The 20,074-nt window shown below is 41.2% G+C and overlaps 1 protein-coding gene across 1 annotated transcript in view; it reads right to left on the bottom strand.

The window, feature by feature from the left end:
- The window catches only part of CLINT1 (clathrin interactor 1), a 47,568-nt gene extending 28,252 nt beyond the window's left edge, over positions 1-19,316 (bottom strand). Inside the window, exon 1 of the mRNA XM_039559641.1 lies at positions 19,216-19,316. Within this exon, the coding sequence (XP_039415575.1) occupies positions 19,216-19,256 (41 nt within the window). The 5' untranslated portion in view covers positions 19,257-19,316. The remainder of the gene's footprint in view (positions 1-19,215) is intronic.
- Between the last annotated feature and the right edge of the window lie 758 nt (positions 19,317-20,074).

Below are 20,074 nucleotides of genomic sequence, written 5' to 3'. Positions count from 1 at the left end.
ATGTACCATACATCCAGTATGAACATTAATGCTATTCAAACAAACAGCAACACTTAAGAATTTTTTTTTTTAAAATAAAGAAATTAGTCTGGTAGAGCAGGCAGGGTCTGGATAAACAGAGGACAAGAGAAGCTCTGTTACTACACAGCACTATGAAGTGTGGTGCCAAAGTCTTACAAGAAGCAAATACTTTAACCTTTTGTTATTTAATGTGCCAAAACAGACAAAACATGATTTTATCTTCTGAATGTTTAACATTATCCTTTCAAAAGGCAGTCTCACATACTAATACTTTAATCTCATTCTTTTAGTAATTTTGTTAGTAGTTTCCTTATTTTTAGAAAGTTTTCTATGTTTCCTGTGACTTTCACAGTGAACAAAGGCAAAGCACGCTTTAAACTTGGTCATGACAGAACAGATGTTACCGACTCTGAATCAAATCTCATCACCTCACTTGGTGACATAGCAAAGGAGACCATTACAGTTAACAGTGCTTGCATTCCACATGGACAAACCCCAGTAAAGAAACAATCCCACAGCTCTGTGCTGGTGCTTCTCGGATCTAAAACTGAATGGATTGCATTATGCAACCAGAAAGGATCATGAATGGCATAAAATAGTTAAGAAAACATTGAAGTACAGCACAAGGAAAGTTGGCTTGAACTGAATAAGGAAGAACACAGGCACATGGTTCATTTATTCACCTTTCCTATCTCCATCTAAACATCCCCACTACTTCTATGGAAAGGCACACAGGTGATAACTAGAGTGCTTTCTCTCAGAGATGGTGTCACCAGCACGGTGGTAGCTCCAAGTACAGCTCTGAACGAAGGCAGCAGTAACTCACACCTGGAGGCTGAGCCACTTCCCTACCCCTGCAGTTCGAGTGCCGCCTTTGTCTTCAAGCAGCTGATTTTGCCAACAGCTCAGCTGCTGTTCCCCCTCAGCTGAGAAGCTGCAGTCACCGACTAAGACAAGATAGGGACCCACGAGCTACTGCTCACATGATCCACGGTGCATGTTTTAGGAATATTATCCAAACACAACAGTAGCAATTTGTTTTCAGATTTCCCAAAAATCAGTAGAGGGGCTGAGAACTTAAGGCAAAATGAGACTAATGTATAATGTAGAGCTGCTTCTAGACATTTGAGATTGTAGCTGCATTTGTTTTTTGGAAGAGTGAAGGACTGAATGCACTATATATAATGAGCCAAGTGAACACTCAACATCTGGAGAAGAGACAAGGCAGGCCCTGGCAATATTTTCACAATACAGTTATCTAGGAGACCCCCACCCACAGACACACACGCATTTAAGATGAAGCCCTCAGAGAGAGCAGTGAAAGACGAGAGTGAACACCATCTCATCCTCACCATTCAACTCCTATGAGTCATGCATCTGAACTATTTTTAGTATCTAGATTAAAAGGTTCCTGTAAAGGAGGGGTGGAAATAGAGGGAAAGCTTTCTGAGAATGCAAAGAAGTTGCTTTAATATTAAATGATCCTTTTTTAAACTGTGTGCAGAAGTTAGTTTCAACTACTGAGAACATACTGTAAATAAAAAAGCTACACAACTTGCGTGAGTACAGAATACATTATTTCCCCCACTCCCAGATGTGGGAATCTTGGCATCTATTAAATTGTTAATTAGTTTCCAGAAACACTTTTGCCAATTAAAAAAATCATTTAATACTTATCCATCTGGGCATCAAATACTTTCAACAGAGCATTTGAATTGCTGAGCTAAAAAAGAATCGATCCCGATCCGCACAGCGCTGCCTCCCAAACCACCAGAGGCTGGGACACAGAGCAAGCAGCACTCCAGAACCAGGGGCAGCATCTATTAACTCCACTTGTTTCTGTGAGCATCCCTTCCTTCAGGCTCTGAGGGATTTCGGATGATCACTAGTCAAACCTGTGTTCCAAGAAACCAAAAGGATTTAATACAAAGTCAAAGAGAAAAATGCATTTCAGGATGAGATTTCTCTACGCTATGACACTCTGTCAGCTCAATGTGCAGACTGGTTCACAGACACAGGACATTATTTATCCACCTGTTATCCCAAACAATACAATGGATATTAGGCATCTATGCACCTAATGCTATTAACAAGTATTCAGAGAAGAAGACATTAATCGCCTTCCAAATAAAGATGGTGCTGCTCCTCCCTTCAGTGAACTCATATATTTACTCTCAGCCAGCCTCTTTCTTCTTGCTGGGTGAAGACAAACTAACTAAAAAACATGTAACAAACTTAATGCATTTTCATTTTGCTCCTGTCAGTAATGTCACTTTTGTTATAAAACATGCAGCTTAGATTTAGAGCCTTACAGATAAAACATATGGATACCAAATACGAAGCCAGCAGTCCGCATTCAACAAAGAAACAGATGGGGACCCATCTGCCAAAATGCCTGGTGAAATACCTCAGGTTACAGAGAGGTAACAGCACAACATTAGTGATACTTGACCATTCGAAGTTGTTTATTTTTCAGCCACTCCTCAGAACCATTACAAATATGACACCAGTCAATTTAGTCCATGAATGCCAGGTATTATTCCAGATCTTCTATGCAAGGAGCAGTCATACTCCTGACCAATGATACAATCTTCATTATGTATGGTAGGATTTGAAATACATTTTCAGCTTTTCAAGTTCAGTTTCATAATTTATGTGGCAGATGTGCAAGGCAAACTGAACAGAAAGAGATAAGCCAAGAAAAACATCCTGATGGCCACAAATGAATTACAACTTGTGGGAGGAAGGAACTATAAAGCTATTTCCTGTGCCTTACAACTTCTAATCACAAAAGACTACCAAGTAAACAAAATAGCCCAAAATCCACCATACACGCTGTCAAAAAGAACAGTGACTTTAAAAATTAAACTGCAGCCTGTTGGAGAACTCAGATCTCTCACTTACAGAAACCAATGCTGCACCTTACTGAAGTCCTCCCTTTCAGTTTCCCCTTCTCAGAAGTCCCCCAGCTGCAGAATGCTATATCCTCAATGGTTTTGTAATCGCTTGCTACAGCTGAATTATTTTTTGCAGATGTTACAAACATGAAGCATGGGAATATGGCAGTTTTAAAGCGTATTTGTGCAAGGAACAAACACTTCCTCCCCCACTTGATGTAAGACTGATTTCACCTCTCCTACTGCAGATTCCCTGCAGTATGTCAGTGTTAATACTCTCATACTCTTATATAAAACAATCCCTTGTGGTTCACCAACAGATACATGGCTGCTTTATGTATCTTAATATGTGGTAGTAAATAACTTCTCAAACTCATCAAGAATTCTGTTGATACTATTGATTGTGGATTTGTACCACCTCTATACAAAGTGTATCTTCATTTAAAGTCCAGACCCACTTCTCTATTTCCCCATTTCTTATGGGAAATTTTCATTCCAAACACCCACCCTCACATTCTTCAGTTACCATCCCCTAAACTTCATCAATTATAGACTATCTTCCCTTCAAATGCACATTTCTGCAGTTCCATTTTTAAAGGCTTAATAGTGTTGTCATTTTATTATACTTAATTCAAACAGCATTCTTTAAAAGGTAACTTACGAAAGTAAATGCTACACTCCAGCAAGTAGAACGAATCAAAATATTTCCTTTTAACTTACATAGTAAGAATTAGTATTTCCACTGGTTTTCAATATTAGTTTCTAGGTCACATTTTTAGTTGAAATTAGAGGACAATTACACTTAAAGCATTCTTGTGACACATCTGATTAAACTTAAGCATGAAAACCAATTTCACAAACAAGTGGAAAAAAGCTGCCATTGAGGCCACACTTGACACTTTGGTGGGACAGTTACACACTAAATAGCAGCTCTGGTTTTGATTCAGACATAAAAATGATGCTGCTACTGTCCTGTGCAGGTTTTCATTCTCCTTGCCTCATGCAAGCTTCCATCTGGCACATCAGATTGGAGTCACTGCTTTGCAGCTCCTATTTCTGTGGATGCCATCTCTTTCAAAGTTCGACATGCTATGGTCACACAACAGCAGCTGTATAGTCAAAAAAGAAGTGGACATACGAAATTTGTGTAATCTTTTGTAACTGCAGAACTAAAGAGACTTCCAGATGCACGCTGTAATCACATGACTCAATTTACTATTGCTCAATCTTCACACTTATTTTGCTACTCTGCTTCTTACACTTCAGTTCTTTTCTCTTCTGTAACAAACAAGCTGCAACAATTTTTGCCTTTTTTTTTCTTTAGACTTAACTACATCTCGTTATAGAATTCAGATTGCACTTCAACCTTCAGGAGTCAGTAAGAGCTGCTGCAAATTTTCCATCACGTGCTTTATCTTTAATTTTTCCCTATTTGTGGTCCAGTCAGGTAACACAACTCCTACTGGAAACAAAGGTTTGACCAAGTAGGACAAAGTGTAAGTGAAATCTAATCAAACCCACACTTCTGTAGAATGCTTTCTATATAAATAAAATACCAGCACAAAAATGTCAATCCCAATACAACCTGGTAGACAATTGCAACAAGAAACTAAAATTTAAATACATTATTTTGAGGGAGAGAGAGGCACTTCTCGCCATAGCTTACACCCTCCAATGAACTGTGCTCCTTTGGACTTCGTAGCATTCCTGTAACTGCAAGAGTAGCTTTCCCTGAAGATAAAAAAAAAAAAAAAAAAAAAAAAGCAGGTTTCAGATGTTCACAAGGTGGCATAAATCCTCTTCCAAGTAAGTATCAAGTGCTACTTCCTTCCTTGTACGAACACAGAATTAAGAGACCACATTCAAGTCCACAGCTCAAGTATTTAAAGAAATCTTTGATAGATAAAGAGACTTGCAAGTACTCCCAGCCACTGAGTTTTCAGGATTAGGGCACTGTAGTTTAATGCTGAGAGAGAAATATTTACAAGAAGGATAAGGTTTTATCCTTCTTTCAAAACAACAAACAAAAGGGGTAGAAATTTTCAGAGGACAAGGAAGTTGTAGCTACACTCAGCATGAGGCAACAGTGAGCTTTGAAGCTGTGCAACTTCAACCCACTAGTGTACCTCAGACTTCCTATTTCTGACCACAAAAAATTTTGAGTGTGACCTTGAATGGAGGCAGAAGATAGGGAGAAAAACAAAAAGAAACCAAAAAACTAACCTCACAGTAAAAATAATACTAACAGTAGGTATGACACTTCACACTCTCCCAAATGTTCTGTATTGACCTCTGTATTTAAGAAGTATCTCCTAATATCTCAGGTTTTCAGAATTTCAGAAGAGGTGGCATTAGTGCTTTAGGATGATCCCCAAAAGGTACCAGTGCTTTGATAGGCCCCACTCACCTCTAAAGCTCCCTCAATTGTGTGCTATTTGTAACTGGTCACTCACTACTCATGTGAAATGTGTTCACCAAAAAACTTCATACCAGAGCTTTCTGTCACCATGAAGAGCTTGTAACAGTTCTAAGCTTACAGTAATGCACCAACTGGCCAAGGAAACCTCCGATGCCATACATGCTTGAAATGTATTAGCTGAATAGTTACAGGTAAGAAATTTTACTTAGAAAAGCAGGAACGTTGCCTGGGAGTCAGTACACTTGTGAACAGGACAGATCTATTCAGTGCAAGTAATCATACTGATTTAATTCTAAATAATCCAAACTTTTCCTACTCAAAGAACTATTTCAATTATTTTTCAGTTGACAGTGTCTTTGGTGAGGACAGAAGAATGCACATGCAGTTACATGGAGTTTAATATTGCCAAAAACCACATACCCCAACATTAATGGGCCATGCTTAATGACCTTTAGTTTCAGCTATCCCTTCATTGCAAGCTGAGTACTATTAAAACATTGCCCTAATACCAAATTTATTACAAATTAAGCATTACTCTAAACACATGCTTGCTGTTCCACCAGGGATGGCTGATTAAAGTTTAAACAATGCAAACACTGAACCTTTTAACACAAAGACTGATCATTCTCTGCTGCCGTATCATCACTTTGGCACCATGACACCCCATGCACCCCCATACTTTGCAATATCAATCACCTTCTGTGATCATTTTTGAGGAATAAACCTGAGTACAGGTAGCTCCTCTAAGCCAACAGTAAACAGCTGTTACAAGCTCTTCTCTGATCAGATTCAGGGGCAAAGTACAGGTAAGATGAACAGATCTGTCTGGAGTCCCACTCTGGACGTGCTACCCTTGTTGCCTCTAGAACTCCAATTCCCACCAGCTCCCCTCCCTGACCCTTCAGGCTCAAGGCAGCCAGGGTCAAACAACAGCATGCCAACTGCACATAAATCACACACACTGAACACACCCAACCTTCTGTAACACAAGCTGCTCTCCATCCCTAACACCCAGACTGCCTGTGAAGGGCTTGCAGCTTCCTCCAGCCTTTAACTACGGAGCTGTGACTCTGTAGAGCTCCCCATTCCATCTGTGTGGTAGCAAAGTATTATCATCACATTACCTAGGAAAGCCTGGGACATGTATCTCATCAACAAAGTATGGTCCAAGTAGCAGGTAAAGCAACTAAACCAGAAAACCTTCAACTGCACTTTTAATATGGCCTTGTGCCCTGGAAAATGTCCTAAAGCTGAGGCAGAAGCTGAACTGCACTTCTGAGCAGGAGAAAGGAAGAGGAAACAAGAGTTTATACAAAGCAATCCAATTGCAGGTTCACAAGCAGTTGTTTTCCTTTATTTATGCAAATGTCTTACAGTGGAATTGCTAGGCAGGAAGTATTCAGGAGGAGTGAGAAATACTTGAGATCAACTACCTTTATCCTGGCTATTATAAAGTGAAGTGCAGTATCATTTACAAAGCTTATTTCTAAGCTTACAGGAATTAATTCTACAGTTGCTATTGTCTGCAAAAAAACCCAAAATGCACCACCTCAACAACAGATTTCAGATCTTTTATTTCTGGAAAATAATCAAAATAAAATCAGAAAATGAATACTGATGTCACTACAGAGAAGCTGATCAGCCTCTCCTCTCAAAATCAGTTACTTTCAGTCTGCTTGTTTGCTATTTGAAGCTGAAAGCATGAATTATTCCATTATTCCAAGAAGAGCTACAATACCTGCTACACTCAATAGCTCTAATGCACCTGCAGAATTTCTTTTCATATCCAGTACTGAAATCCAATCCAGAAGACCATTACCAGACAATTTAAGGAAGATGCTGTCTTTATGTAAGATTACATGGAATATGTCTGGATGCAAGAAACTTAATTCTTGACTCCACTGCACACAGACAGAGAACACACAACCAAGCTCCTTTAAACTTCTGTTTCAGTGTCTCCAAAACTATCCTCTGCCTCTTCCCAACAAGGATGCCATTCAAAACACCAAACCTTTCCTTCCATCTTACCTTGCTAACAAGAAAGAACAAGAAATTCAACATCTTGTAATTAATTTGCAATTAAGACTTTGGAGTCTCGCAGCAAGTACTTTGTACACCTTCAGCATAAGCAGGACTGTGCAAGAGGAAACCTATTCACCTTCATAATCTGACAATGTCAAAAGATGCCCATTATATTGTGTAAAGAGTAAAGGCAAGTATGCAGTGATAATTCTGCAGAATAAGGTGGGAGCATCCAAGATTTTACAGGTAGAGACAAAATACAGTCCTCTTCCTGAACTTGCCCTGTCTTCAGGCCTTTAGTCCTGAATTGCCAGTTCCTAGGAATGGCACAATTACTCAGTTTTTATCCAGTAAATTAATAAAATAAAAAAATTGAACACTTTCCTACTTCAGATCCTTCATCCATTAATAAGCCTGAATTACCACATTTCTTCTCTGCTACAAGTTTATCCAAGAATAAAAAAGTAGTCACCATAATCCTAAATAGACTAAACCTGCTCAAATACCAATTGTCTTTAGTCATGCCATTTTCCATGAAGGCAGGTGACAACCTAGCAGTCCTTTTGCTGCTGTATTAAGCAGCTGGACAAAGAAACTCTAGTTAATAGTTAATGACAAAGTGTCCTTCCAGAGCTATTCACAGCTGAGTATCCAAAAACGGGCACAAGCAGTAAGAACACACCTTTCAGAATAAGTATTGCAACAGCAATGTTATATTAACATTATTTCATTAAAATTTTCAGGATGGTATCTCAAATTAACTAGAAAGTGTAGCTCGGCAAACAAAAACCCCACAAGATCACAAGCACGCATTTTGACTGAAAGCAAGTGTTCTTTTGTGAAATGAGTCTGGTCAATTACAGACAAATTAACTTTCAAAATTCCAAGCCATGTTTATTTGTGGTGGATAATGATGTTTCCTCTCCTTTGTTAGGTATCCCTTTGTTAAACTGGTTCCTCCAGGAGATCAAGTAACTCGTGTCCTAAAAAGGTAACAGGAGCCATTCCCTTTGCCTCAGAGACCCAGTTTCTGGTTCCCGTCCACACAGGGATGATAATTTCAAATGACACTGTATTTGCAACAAACAAATTTCACAACGGCTCAACACAGGCACTATTTATTTATTTACTCACTAATGGTAAGATTACTGGATTTTTCTGAGCTGATGTCTGTAGTTACAAGAGTTACTGTGGAATTAACAAAAAAACAACACTGGCAGTTTAAAGGCTGAGACTGCACTTGCCAATTAGGAGTCTATTAGCACTACGTTTTCAAGCTGTCTCAAGAAATTCATCTGTTTGCTGCAAGGAGAGCCAGAACACTGATAGAAGTTAACTCATTTAGATAATAAATACCTCTGAACAGAGAGTTTCCCCCCCACTTCACATGATCATACAGAGAAACAGTTTAAATAATTAGGTAATTGTCAAAACAAAGAATAATTAAAAGTGACAGCAATCTTTAATATATCAGCTCTATTTGTAGATGTAAGTTACCAAGACTAATTTATTTTTCAGAAGATGCATTCACCTCCTGCAACTCCAATAAAATTATCTAACGTTATCAAAACCCTTTTTTCTCTCTCACAACCAAAATGATCTTAGAGAACCCTTCAACTGAGTAGTCTTGTAGGATACAAAACACACACCTCCAAAAAATCACACAGGGAGGTATTTGTTTACTAAGTATAAAGTAATGTCTTGAGAGGAAACCCTGAGCACAGTCTGTTACCTACACTAGGATGATTCTAAACAGCTTGACAGGATGGGGAGAGTAACCACCAAGAAAAACATCTATTGCTCTGACTCAGAACAGAGTAGAGAAAAAACTCCTCCCTAACTCCCAATAGGTCTCATTATTATTACAACAGATTAAAAAAAATGCAGGCCAGTCTCATTAAGTAAGTTGAATATACACTAATATTTCTAATTGTATCCCAAATGAACCAGTTAATATCTATTAAGAATGCAGTCAATATTTAACTGGTCAGGATAGGAAGCACTATTTGAATGAGGGTGGGAAAAGTACAACAGCTTTGAGGTAGTTTCCTTATAACCCATAACTAGACAGTGACAATAATGGTGTTGTCACGGTATTTTCATTCTTTGTGGCAAACCAAATACCTCTAGAAAGATTTAATCTATTTAAAGTAACAGTCCACATAGAATACCCACTTCACCACTCTGATATAACCCAAATATACATCAGTATTTCTAATACAATAAGCTGCAGAAATTGAATTGAAAGTTTCTCACGTGAAGACCAATTCCAGCCTGAATCACTCAAAGTAGCACCATACAAGACATAAAACTGTATTTCAATTTACATCCTTTCTCGGAAGTTCGTGACCCAAGAGTGGAACCAAAATATGATCCTCTCCATCAAAACAGTGATACAAACAGAAACTCTGGCTTGGGAGCTTCAAGTTGTGATATATGAGATGGAAGAACAACCTTAAACAAATTTAAACTTGCAGCTAACAAACCACTAACAGTGCAGTTTTAAATAACAAAAATATGTAAAAATGCCTTATGAAGGAAAAAGGCTCCCACAGCCGACCTTCCTGTCCTCTCCCCATCACCACAAGTGTTTGTGGTGCCATGAGCAGCTGTTTGTACAACACGTGGCCAAATCAGTTATGAACCCTAAAACCTTGAGGGCTTTTTTGGCTTTATCAGCAAGAGAGCATCAGCAAATACTGAACCACACAGCAGCAGCACAATGAAGGCAAAGACAGGGAATGGCCAGGTATAAAAATGAGACATTTTCTGTTGGTAGAAGAATAATCTTAGAGCTCTTCAACCTGCTTGTGAAATCACATGCTAAGGGTGTACCGTGAGCACTCAACTTGTACTTTGCCCCCAGCCACTTATTCTTGCCCAAACACCATTCCTTCCTTTATGCCAATACAAATACTTGTGCGACCATGGAGTTAATTATACCAGGGAACCAATCCAGTGGAGAACTAAATTGGCAAAAACAACTGGTTAGTCAGAGATTCTCTCATCAAGCAGAAGGTCTGCAAGTGCCAGCAAAAGGGAGAGAAGTGTGCAGACTGTGGCAGACGGGAGGCTGTGAAACCTCTTTTACCATCAGCCTACGCTTACAATGACTGTGAAACTACAAACTCAGATTTCACAGCTTAGGTTATGTTTTCTTATTGGTGAAAGTGCTGATTGTGTTTGAGATTTCAGGGCAACTACAAAGGGAGTTGTGTCCAATGTCCTCCACTTACATAACTTTAAGGGTCCCTCTCCTCTCCCCTCCCATCTCAACACTGCTTCCTCAAATGTGCAACACTGTTGAATGGCAAATGAGCTTAGGCAACTAACTCAAAACCCGGTAATCTATAAAGTCCTTTTGGGAGAGAAAAAGCTTCCAGTTGGGTCTGTTCCTCTATCCAGTTCCTCGCACAGCAACCCAAACACCATCATTACACAGCACACAATGCAAGAATAAGTAATGAACACTCTTCCTAACTGTTACTGAAAAAATACTCAAGAGTACTCAGAGCACCACAGCCTACACAGCTTTCTGGAAAAAAGGCACCAACTTGTAACAACTTCACATGACCTTACCTTAGCATACCTTAAAAAAATAGTGAGTACACCCCAGTTAGAATCAGATCTTGTTTTGCAGAGAGGCAGAATAGAAGGACCATTTTGTCCTGGAGAGTTTATGCTCTTCTACACAACTGCTCTTTCTAAGGAGGCTACCAAGCATCCTTTAAGCTTTAGCTGTGTAACAGCTCTTCCTTCCAAATGGAAGGGGTAAATAAAGCTCCTGCTCCAAACTGAAACACAACAGAGGCTGTCAATCCTTGTTTCTGACTGAGTCCATATTTGACCCTTGTCACTAAGATGCAAAAAACTACCAGGAGCTGGAAAAAACCAAGTGCAAATCTGACTACTTCATTCACTTGCTACATTTGCTACTAATTCAGCTTTTCATTCGCTTGTCCTACATTAGTTTTGCCTTATGAATACAAAAAATTCAGATAAGCATTTAAACAAAGTCTGTGAAACAGCCAACTTTCAACAAAATGGTATGCTACTGTACATCTTTGTATCAGTAAAAGAACTATAAAAGGGAACAGCTCTTCTCAAGGAGTTTCAATTTCCTGGCCCTCTTCTTTAAATAGTCTCAATTTAAGTCCAGAGCACACAGTGATAATTTGGAAGCTGAAGTTCCTCATCAAGCACATGCCTGTAAAGTATTTGAAACATATTTGAAGCAACAGGTCAACAAGTCAGTCACACTCTGCATGTTGGAGATGAGTTCAAATTGGAAGTCTTGTATTAGGACTTTGGACAAGCTGGACCCAAACTTCAGAATAAATCAATGAGAGAAATTCCAAATACTCCAAAATGAAGCACACAACTCTCAACCATGACATTTTTGTGTTCTTAACCTACCATGCTTTGAAGCAATGCTTCACTCATTCTCCAATGGCTTGTCTCTGTTTTCAGAGAAAATTATCATTTTAATATAAATACAGAAATTAGTTTAACACTTGATACAGAAGAATCAGATAGCACTTCAAGATTGTATTTCAGGCCAACTGCAACAGCTTAGCACACTGAAATAGCAAAGTCTGAGGAGAGAAAGCAGTAGTGTGTCCAACCTTTGCCCAATGCTTTGGAAGTAATTATACCTTGTATATGAAATAATTATGCAAATCAGCTAATATTTTGTAATACACTAACTGGCAACACAACCAAGAGGAATAAGCATAGAACTGAGTTAAGCACCTCGATCCTTTTGACCACAGCTGCATGCAGTGATGTACGTAAGGCTCTTATCTTTGACCAGCTTCATGCACTCCCCAAGCAGAAGCCCAGTCCTGTTTGGCAAGGACACACAAAGCTCTGCTTTAGCAACATTTCACACATACATCAGTTAGACTCCCTGAAAATACATAAAGCCAACACCTTAGCTAGCCTTACACAACATAATACAAACTATTGTCAGCTACCACAGGGTGTAAAATGGCAATAACACATTTGAAAGAGCACTAACAAAAGCACCACTTGGTGTGTGCTGACGAAACCCGTGTGCTTGGCCACAACTACCTTATCCCAACTCTTAATAAATCCATCAGCTTGTCATATTTGCCTATTTGAGGGATTACTCCACCAGCTGAATATTCAAACAAGAGAACATGGTATCTATGTACGTGTACAGAGCATAATACTTTCACAGATGCTTATCTCCCATTACACTCAATTACACGGCCCAAAGACTAGAAGCCTTTTTATTCCTTATTAATACCAGCAACTTTCTGGAAGTTTTGTAAGGGAAGGAGGAAAGTCCTAAGAAGTAACTTGCTGTTACAAGTGCTTGGCAGACACAGGCACGCCTGGCTGCAGCACCAAATGCTATGCTCAAATCCAGTCTTCCTTTGTATTGCCAAGACTTTCTTCTCTCAGCTCTCTAGAAACCAGGCAGAGGACAAGCCCTTACAGGGCTGAAGATAATCATCATCATCTTGCTTGTAATAATAATACAAAATGCTGTTCTTAAAGCAGTTATCAGCAGGACACCTCTTTAGCAGCAATAGGAGGATAACTCATGCAGTGAGGGTTAACTGTCCCTTACATAAAACTATGGAAGTGTTCACTGCCCTGAAGATCTCGCTTACGCTAACCAAAATAAATCTTAAATATAGAGAAAACTAAATGATCCTGGAACTGAAGCAAAGGAGTTTACAGGAGATTCAGATAGCAATGGACAAATGTTAGACAGTCATTTACCCTTTTGCTGGATATATGATGGATCATTTACAACAATACTTGCTATTACTGAACCAGCAAACAGCATTTCATTAAAGAGCTCAGTAGTCTGGGTGGATAAATCCATGAACCACAAGAAAATCACCCATAAATAAGAGCAATTACAGGCACATTAGAAAGAGAAGGCAGTTAGGCTGGAGGATTGAAAACCCCCAGCTAAGGATACATGGGATCCTGCTTACATGCTGGGCAAACATGAGCATTCTACAGGCAACGAGCAACCAGAAGTCAACTGTAAGGTCTGTAATTGTAGGGTAAATGACTGGTGTGCATTTATCACATTAGTATCTTGCAGACAGAGAATGAGGTAGCAGACAACAATATGAGACTGGAAGTCAACAAATTCAGAATTTTAACTGTTACCAGCATAATGTGACTTGGTTTACTTGACAGAATTATCTTACTGGCTTCCCTAATCTGTGACCTGGGAGTGAAGCGCAAGGTCTCATTACATGCTTTAGGCTACAACAGCGAGAAATTGCAATGACAATCAAAGCAGTAATTCACTCTATTTTACCAATAATTTACCCTCCTCTTTACAGACTGTACATTTAGAAGCACTAAAGAAAACATGCTGTTTTTCAACCAGAAGAACTTCTCCCCTGCCTAGTTCTATTGGAGCTCATGACAACAGCACCTTTAATCCTTCCTTTTCCACAAACACTAAAAATCCTTTCTCTTTGCATAGATGTAGCATCAGGATAGGTAAGAGAGGACCCAAGTGCCTACCTCTAAAATAAATTTTAAGGTGTTATAATGCTTCCCTATTACAATCAATTCTAAACAAGACTATTTGCTCTCCATTTAAAAAGAAATTAAACTATTACATACTGGGGCAATTCATCAAACTTGTGAAGTGTATGGAAACAGCTCTGTAACGCTTCACCTCCCACTCTACAACATAAGGGACTGCAAGCACATTCCTGCTGGGCCAGCAGAAAGGTGTGGCTAAGAGCAGTACTAGCAAAGCAGTTAGGGCACAGCTAGATGAACAGAACTGAACCGGAAGGAGGGTGGACCAAACAGGAGCATGGCAACTGTCATATTCCTATTACTGGCAAGAAACTCACAGGCACTTCTCTCCTTTAATTTTTAAGTAAAAGTCAGTGACAACTACCTCACTCCCCTTAACTAATGCAAATGAACATCTGGGTAATACTACTCCTAACTACATTCAGACCTGTCACCTTCATCCCTTTTTTTCATGAGACTGTTTCTTATCCTTTGATATATGGAAAGGTGCTTAAAAGGAGCTCTCTCACATTAAGGTCATGCGTGCAGAAGATCACAAAAGCTAAGAATGTTAATGGAATTTTAAAGAAAGTGGCTGTAAAGTCTCACCACACTGTTACACAGGCAGCAATCTGATCTCAATGGGTCCAAAGGTCTTCCAGCCTGCTTACTGCATGCCCTACGTGTCTGTGACAGAAACTAGACAGCAAAAATGTTAACATGACATGTTATATTAAGAGAGAAATTATTGCAATGAGGAGTCCAATGAGCTACCTATATACACACAAACACTGTGTTCTGCTTTAAGCTGAACCCCCTCATGCAGGTTAAAGTAAAATATGAATCAACAGTTTCTGCTTCAAGAAGAGGAAATTCAACAGAACTAAAGAGAGATGATGGCCTGGGTTTTGAACTTGGCCGCTAGGCCAAGCTGATACCTTCAAGCTTCTGATAAGTTAAAACCTGTTTTAACAGGGTTTCTTAATATTCCTTGTTTTTTTTTTTTTTCTTAAAGCCATGGGGTTTCCTTTGTAGAGCTCTCCTAGAAATCTCACAGGGAACACAAAGCACAACATGTACTTGTCCAATAAAACTTAAAAGTGAAGTTACCAAGTTGCATAACACTGTATTTCCACAGCCAGGACTCCTGAACTCACTCTCAGTGACCACAATACCTTTTGCCAGTTCTGTTATCATACACTGAGGAAAAACTTGGTTAAGGCCCTTGGTGATTTGATTATCAAAGTACTGATACACCTATACAAATAAAAATATGACTTTTCTTGTACAAGCTGCTTCTACACAGTACCAAACAGCCTCCAGATCTTTAGTCTCCTGCAGCTCACAAGCAGTAAATGCAACACTTGGCCTCAAGTTTCATCACAACTACAGGATTGTTTCAGAGCAGGCATGGGGTAACCTGAACCCTCTGCCATGAGGGCCACAATATCTGGGACTGCTCCCACCAGAGCATCCAGAGACAAAGCTGCAAATCCCATGCTGCCGCAGAGCAGTGGGAGAGCAGGAGACCAGAATCCTTCCCACCTGTCAAATGTTCCTGCAGCTCACACTCCCACCAGCCAGCTCGAGTATGTGACATGTGCCTCTGTGCTCCCTCACAGGAACTGGCCACCTCCTGCCTGGAATGCTGAGGCAACAGAGTTACACGGCAGCCCTCACCTAAGCCTATGACAAAAGAGAATCGAACAAGAAATCTCTGACACTGCCTCAGGAGTGACTCAGAACTGCCACCTGACTCACCAACTTTGCACCAAGCACCACTCTGGCCCTGAGCCAGCAGAAACCTCTGCCATTTAAACAGTTCACCGTCCTGGAGCCAATGAGCTCAGCACAGAGGGCTGCATTTATTTTCCAGTTGTTTAGTTTACTTTCCAATTCAGTTTTGAATTACTGGGGGAAAAGAACCCATATAAGTGAACACTGAAACAGGTGAAAAGCTGCCTTCTTAAGTTAACTTAATCACATAATATTATGAAACAGAATTTACTCCAGAAGAAATAAGAATATGTAGACCTGCATCTTTTAAACTACAAACTAACTAGAAATTCAATATAATTTCACACATTTGAAGACCTGTTGAACACATTGCAGTACCCATTAAGAAATTGCAAGGCAGAAGAATTTTGACAGTTATTTTGAAATTGCAAGAATAAACCTTATGACAAGCAGATCTTACTAGGTACAGACAGGTTTTATTAATTATTTGATTTAAACTGCAACCTTATTCCCAATGCCCAGACAGAAACAAGGTATTCCTGTTCAGTCAAAACTAATCAAGGTACTCAATATTTAAGTGAGGGGAGTTGCACTGGCATTGAAAAGCAATGAAGTTAACAAAAGGCAGAACAAGACATGTAACAAAAAGTATTCCATCACATCCCAGAACAGTAAATCTAATACTCTACCACACAGTCTTCCTCCTAAACTTCAAATACAATAGGACTACCACTCAATATCTAAAATAACTGTCTCATGCACCACAGGCTGCAGATCCATAGTCTGGAGTTACCAGAAAATGCTACCATAAAAATAAGAGGTGGTTGCGGTGTGAAGAGAATTACAAACTAGAATTTACCTGATGAACTTCATTGCTCAATTTCAAGCACACTGAAGAAATATAGAGACCAAATACTTCAAAAATACTAAATACAAATTTGAATTTCTTATATGCATTTTGCAGTTACTAACTTATTTTTTGGTTCTAAGACTTTGATGAATGTTAACAGGTTACCATTTTTACCTGGGTTTTTGCATTTAAAATAGCCCATGGCTATTTATTGTTGCTTACTGAAGCTTTACACACCAAAATATGTGAGAATTGTGTAAGAAAAGCACTCCATGTTGAAATAGCTGACCTAACCACACTCTCAGCCATTGAAACATAAATAAGGATAAAAAAATAAACCCCAGATGAGTAAACTGAAACTCTAAGATAAGTATCAGCTGAATATGGAGTCAAGATGCAGAGCTCAAAACCACTATCAAAGCTATCAAAGTTTGAACTAGGAAAATTTTAAGCATTTTGCATATTTTCAAAATCCTCATAGAATCATATCCCTTTTTTATGGAAAGAAATGCAGTTTCTTGTGAAACTTCAGTATGCTGCTGCTGCAGCATCAGCTGTTATTTATGAGGCAGATTATATCATTTAGCTTCCTCTGCAGAGAATTTTTTAAGTCATGGCCTTAAGAGAGAAGACATTATGACAAATCTGCACCACACACAATGGGACTATTGATCCTGATGCCTCTAAATACTCTTTGCTCTGCAGGCTCCACTTTCCTCCTGCCCCTCCCTCCCTTTTTTTTTTTTTTTTTTTAATAAACAATCTGCTTTATTTGGATAATGTTATTCCCAGAAAACTGAAGATTATTCAAAAACCATTTTTTATTTTGAGATGTTCACTTCTTACACCTGTTCTGGAAATAGAATGTCTTTTCCAATTCAGATTTTGATGTACTGTTTGACTTAATACCTTATATCCTCAGAAGTAAACATTTTAAAAACAGTGACAGTATTATAGTGCTACAGTGATCATTAATCCTACACAAAAAAAACCCCACAGAAGTAAAACTTAGAAAAACTTGATTTCCCTGAAAGGTCCTGGAACTCAAGTCAGGCCTATTTGGGTTGTACTCCTAAATACCTCATTTGTCACATTATTAAAACTACTTGAAGCCAGGGTTGACTTTGTATACAAGAAGCTGTAAAAAGTAAACAACTGCCTCAGGACAAGACTTATTCACAGTGGTTTTTGAATGTCATCCAAGTCTTGGCCTAGAAAAGTCTGAGTCTAGCACACAGCACCATGAGCAAAACAGTTGATTATCATGAATAAGCTGACATTTCTCTTCAGTTTGCCATCTTTAAGCCTATACATCACACAGGCCACTTTAAAAACTGTTTGTAGAAACAAAAATTAAAAAAGTTTAAAACAGAACCTCAGTTTTGAAAGTCTTTTGACTTGAAAGGCCAGGTACAACTGTTTGTCACTCGTATCATCTGGTATATACCAATCTACAGACCTCCATCCAGTTTTTCCTCTTAGCATTCCACAATTTATAGAACCACAGAATGGTTTGGATTGGAAACTAACTTTAGGGATCATCTAGACCAACCCACTGCCATGAGCAGGGACATCTTCAACCTGATCACAGAACTGCTTGGGTTGGAAAGGAGCTCTGGAGATCATCCAGTCCAACCCCCTGCTAAAGCTGGTACACCTGGAGCAGGTTGCACAGGATCACACCCAGCCAGGTTTTGAATATCTCCAGAGAATGAGACCCCCACAACCTCTCTGGACAGCCTGTTCCAGTTTGTGTCCACTGCCCCTTGTCCCGTCACTGGGCACCACTGAAATGAGTGATGGAGAAGTGCTCCAAGTTTTTCCCTAAAGATTTATTATTTGAGGAGGCAAAACAACCTTTGCTAAGTTCTCCATTATATCAAATTTTTCTCATGCCAAAACTGAAGGAGTGGCTGACACACGTAATAATGTCATGCTCTCCATCGCCAACACAGCGATCTCAATAACCAAGTCCACAGACAAGTCTTCAGTGGGAGGAGGCTTTATTCAAGGAAACAAACTTGTAAATATCGGAGCTATTTAAATGTGTAAGGGGTGCAAAAGAGCATTTCAGTTCTCTACCATGCTCCACCTCTGAACGGCCCGGGGTGGCGAGTCAATGGCAACTGCAGGCAAAGCTATCCTTAGGAAGGAGGGAAACACTTTAGAGAGCATGTGGTGACTTTGGCAGCTCTCTGAAAACGTGCAGGTGGCTCTTTACTCCCCTCCTGCTTTGAGAGACTTGTCTGTTCCCCCCTCAGGGGCCTAAGGGCCATGCTGGGAGCCAATCCAGCAGAGACAGATTCCAAGGGCTCATACACCAAAACGGGCAAGCACAGCCCGGGACGTTGGCAAAGGAGGGGGCACCCAAAGCAGAAGAGCTGATCACCAAAAGCTGGAAGGGCCCAGATGTGCCCGAGAGGAACGGGAAAGCAGCCAGCCATAATGGAAAGGCCACAGACTACCTGAAAAGCAACCCCTGCCTGCCTGCAGCCCCGGAGGGGCCACAAAGCCACGCCGGGAGGACGCTCAGGGGCCACCCCGGGCAGTCACCGGGGGACAGGGACGGAGGCAGGGAGGGACAACGGGGCCGGGGTCAGCCGGGCACAGAGGGGGTGTGAGGCCGCCACCTCAGCAGGGGAGGGGCCGCGGCCATGTTGGGGGGGGCGGGGGGAGCGCGGGCCCGGCTGAGGGGCCACGGCTGAGCCGCCCCCGGCCCCCTGCGCGCGCCCCGCCGTACTCACGCCTTGTCCACCAGCTCCCGCACTTTCCACATGTTCAGCATGGCGCCGACCACCCGGAGACCCGCCCGGCCCCGCTCCCTCCGCCGCCGGCCCCAGGAGGCCCCGCTCGCCGCGCTCCGGCCGCCGCCGCCTCCGCCGAGCCAGGGACGCGGCGCCGCTCCCGGAAATGAAGGGTCGGGCAACCGTGCGGGCTGCTGGGAGATGGAGTTCCGGGGAAGCGGGGCGGGCACGGGGCCTGCGGGGCGCCGCGGGAGCTGCCGGGAGTGGTAGTTCGCGGCGCCTACTGGGAGCGGGCCTGAGGGGCGGGAGGTGGGACGGGACGGGATGAAGTTGAAGGGAGAGGGATGAGGCTCTCCCGGCTGTGTCCTGAGGGCTTCACGGCGATCGCACACGGCGGGGGCACCGAGGGCTTGTGCCCGTTTTGGGGGGCAGGTACAGCCCGGCTCAAACCCGCCCTCACACCCTCCCTCACGCCTGTGCAGCATCCAGCCTTGGCCCACAGCCCGGCGAGGCACAGGAGGGACAAAGGCTGTGAAATAGCTGGTTGAAGTCAAAACACTGGCGTAGAACTCATGTCGGACCAGAATGTGGTTTTATACTCCGCTTTCAGTGCGAGGAACTCGTTTAAGAGCAGCATTCTCTCCTATGGTCGTCCATCTGCTGATCGTGGGGTACGGTGTGGAGTGAATTGCCGCTGGAATTTCCAGATCCCCAAGACCCAGATTTCGGAAAGAAGTGGCTCTCTGAAAAGCAGATGGAAGGGTGCAGTATGTGGGCTGCCCCACCGTCCACCGAGGCACTGCACAGGCAGGAACCTTGTCTGCACTTCTTGAGAAAGACCAAGTTGATTGACAAAACC

This window comes from Corvus cornix, chromosome 13, assembly GCF_000738735.6.
Source record: "Corvus cornix cornix isolate S_Up_H32 chromosome 13, ASM73873v5, whole genome shotgun sequence".
In the NCBI taxonomy this organism is placed as follows: Eukaryota; Metazoa; Chordata; class Aves; order Passeriformes; family Corvidae; genus Corvus; species Corvus cornix.
The sequence above is the reverse complement of the archived record's forward strand: the minus strand, read 5'-3'. Positions and strand labels throughout refer to the sequence as shown.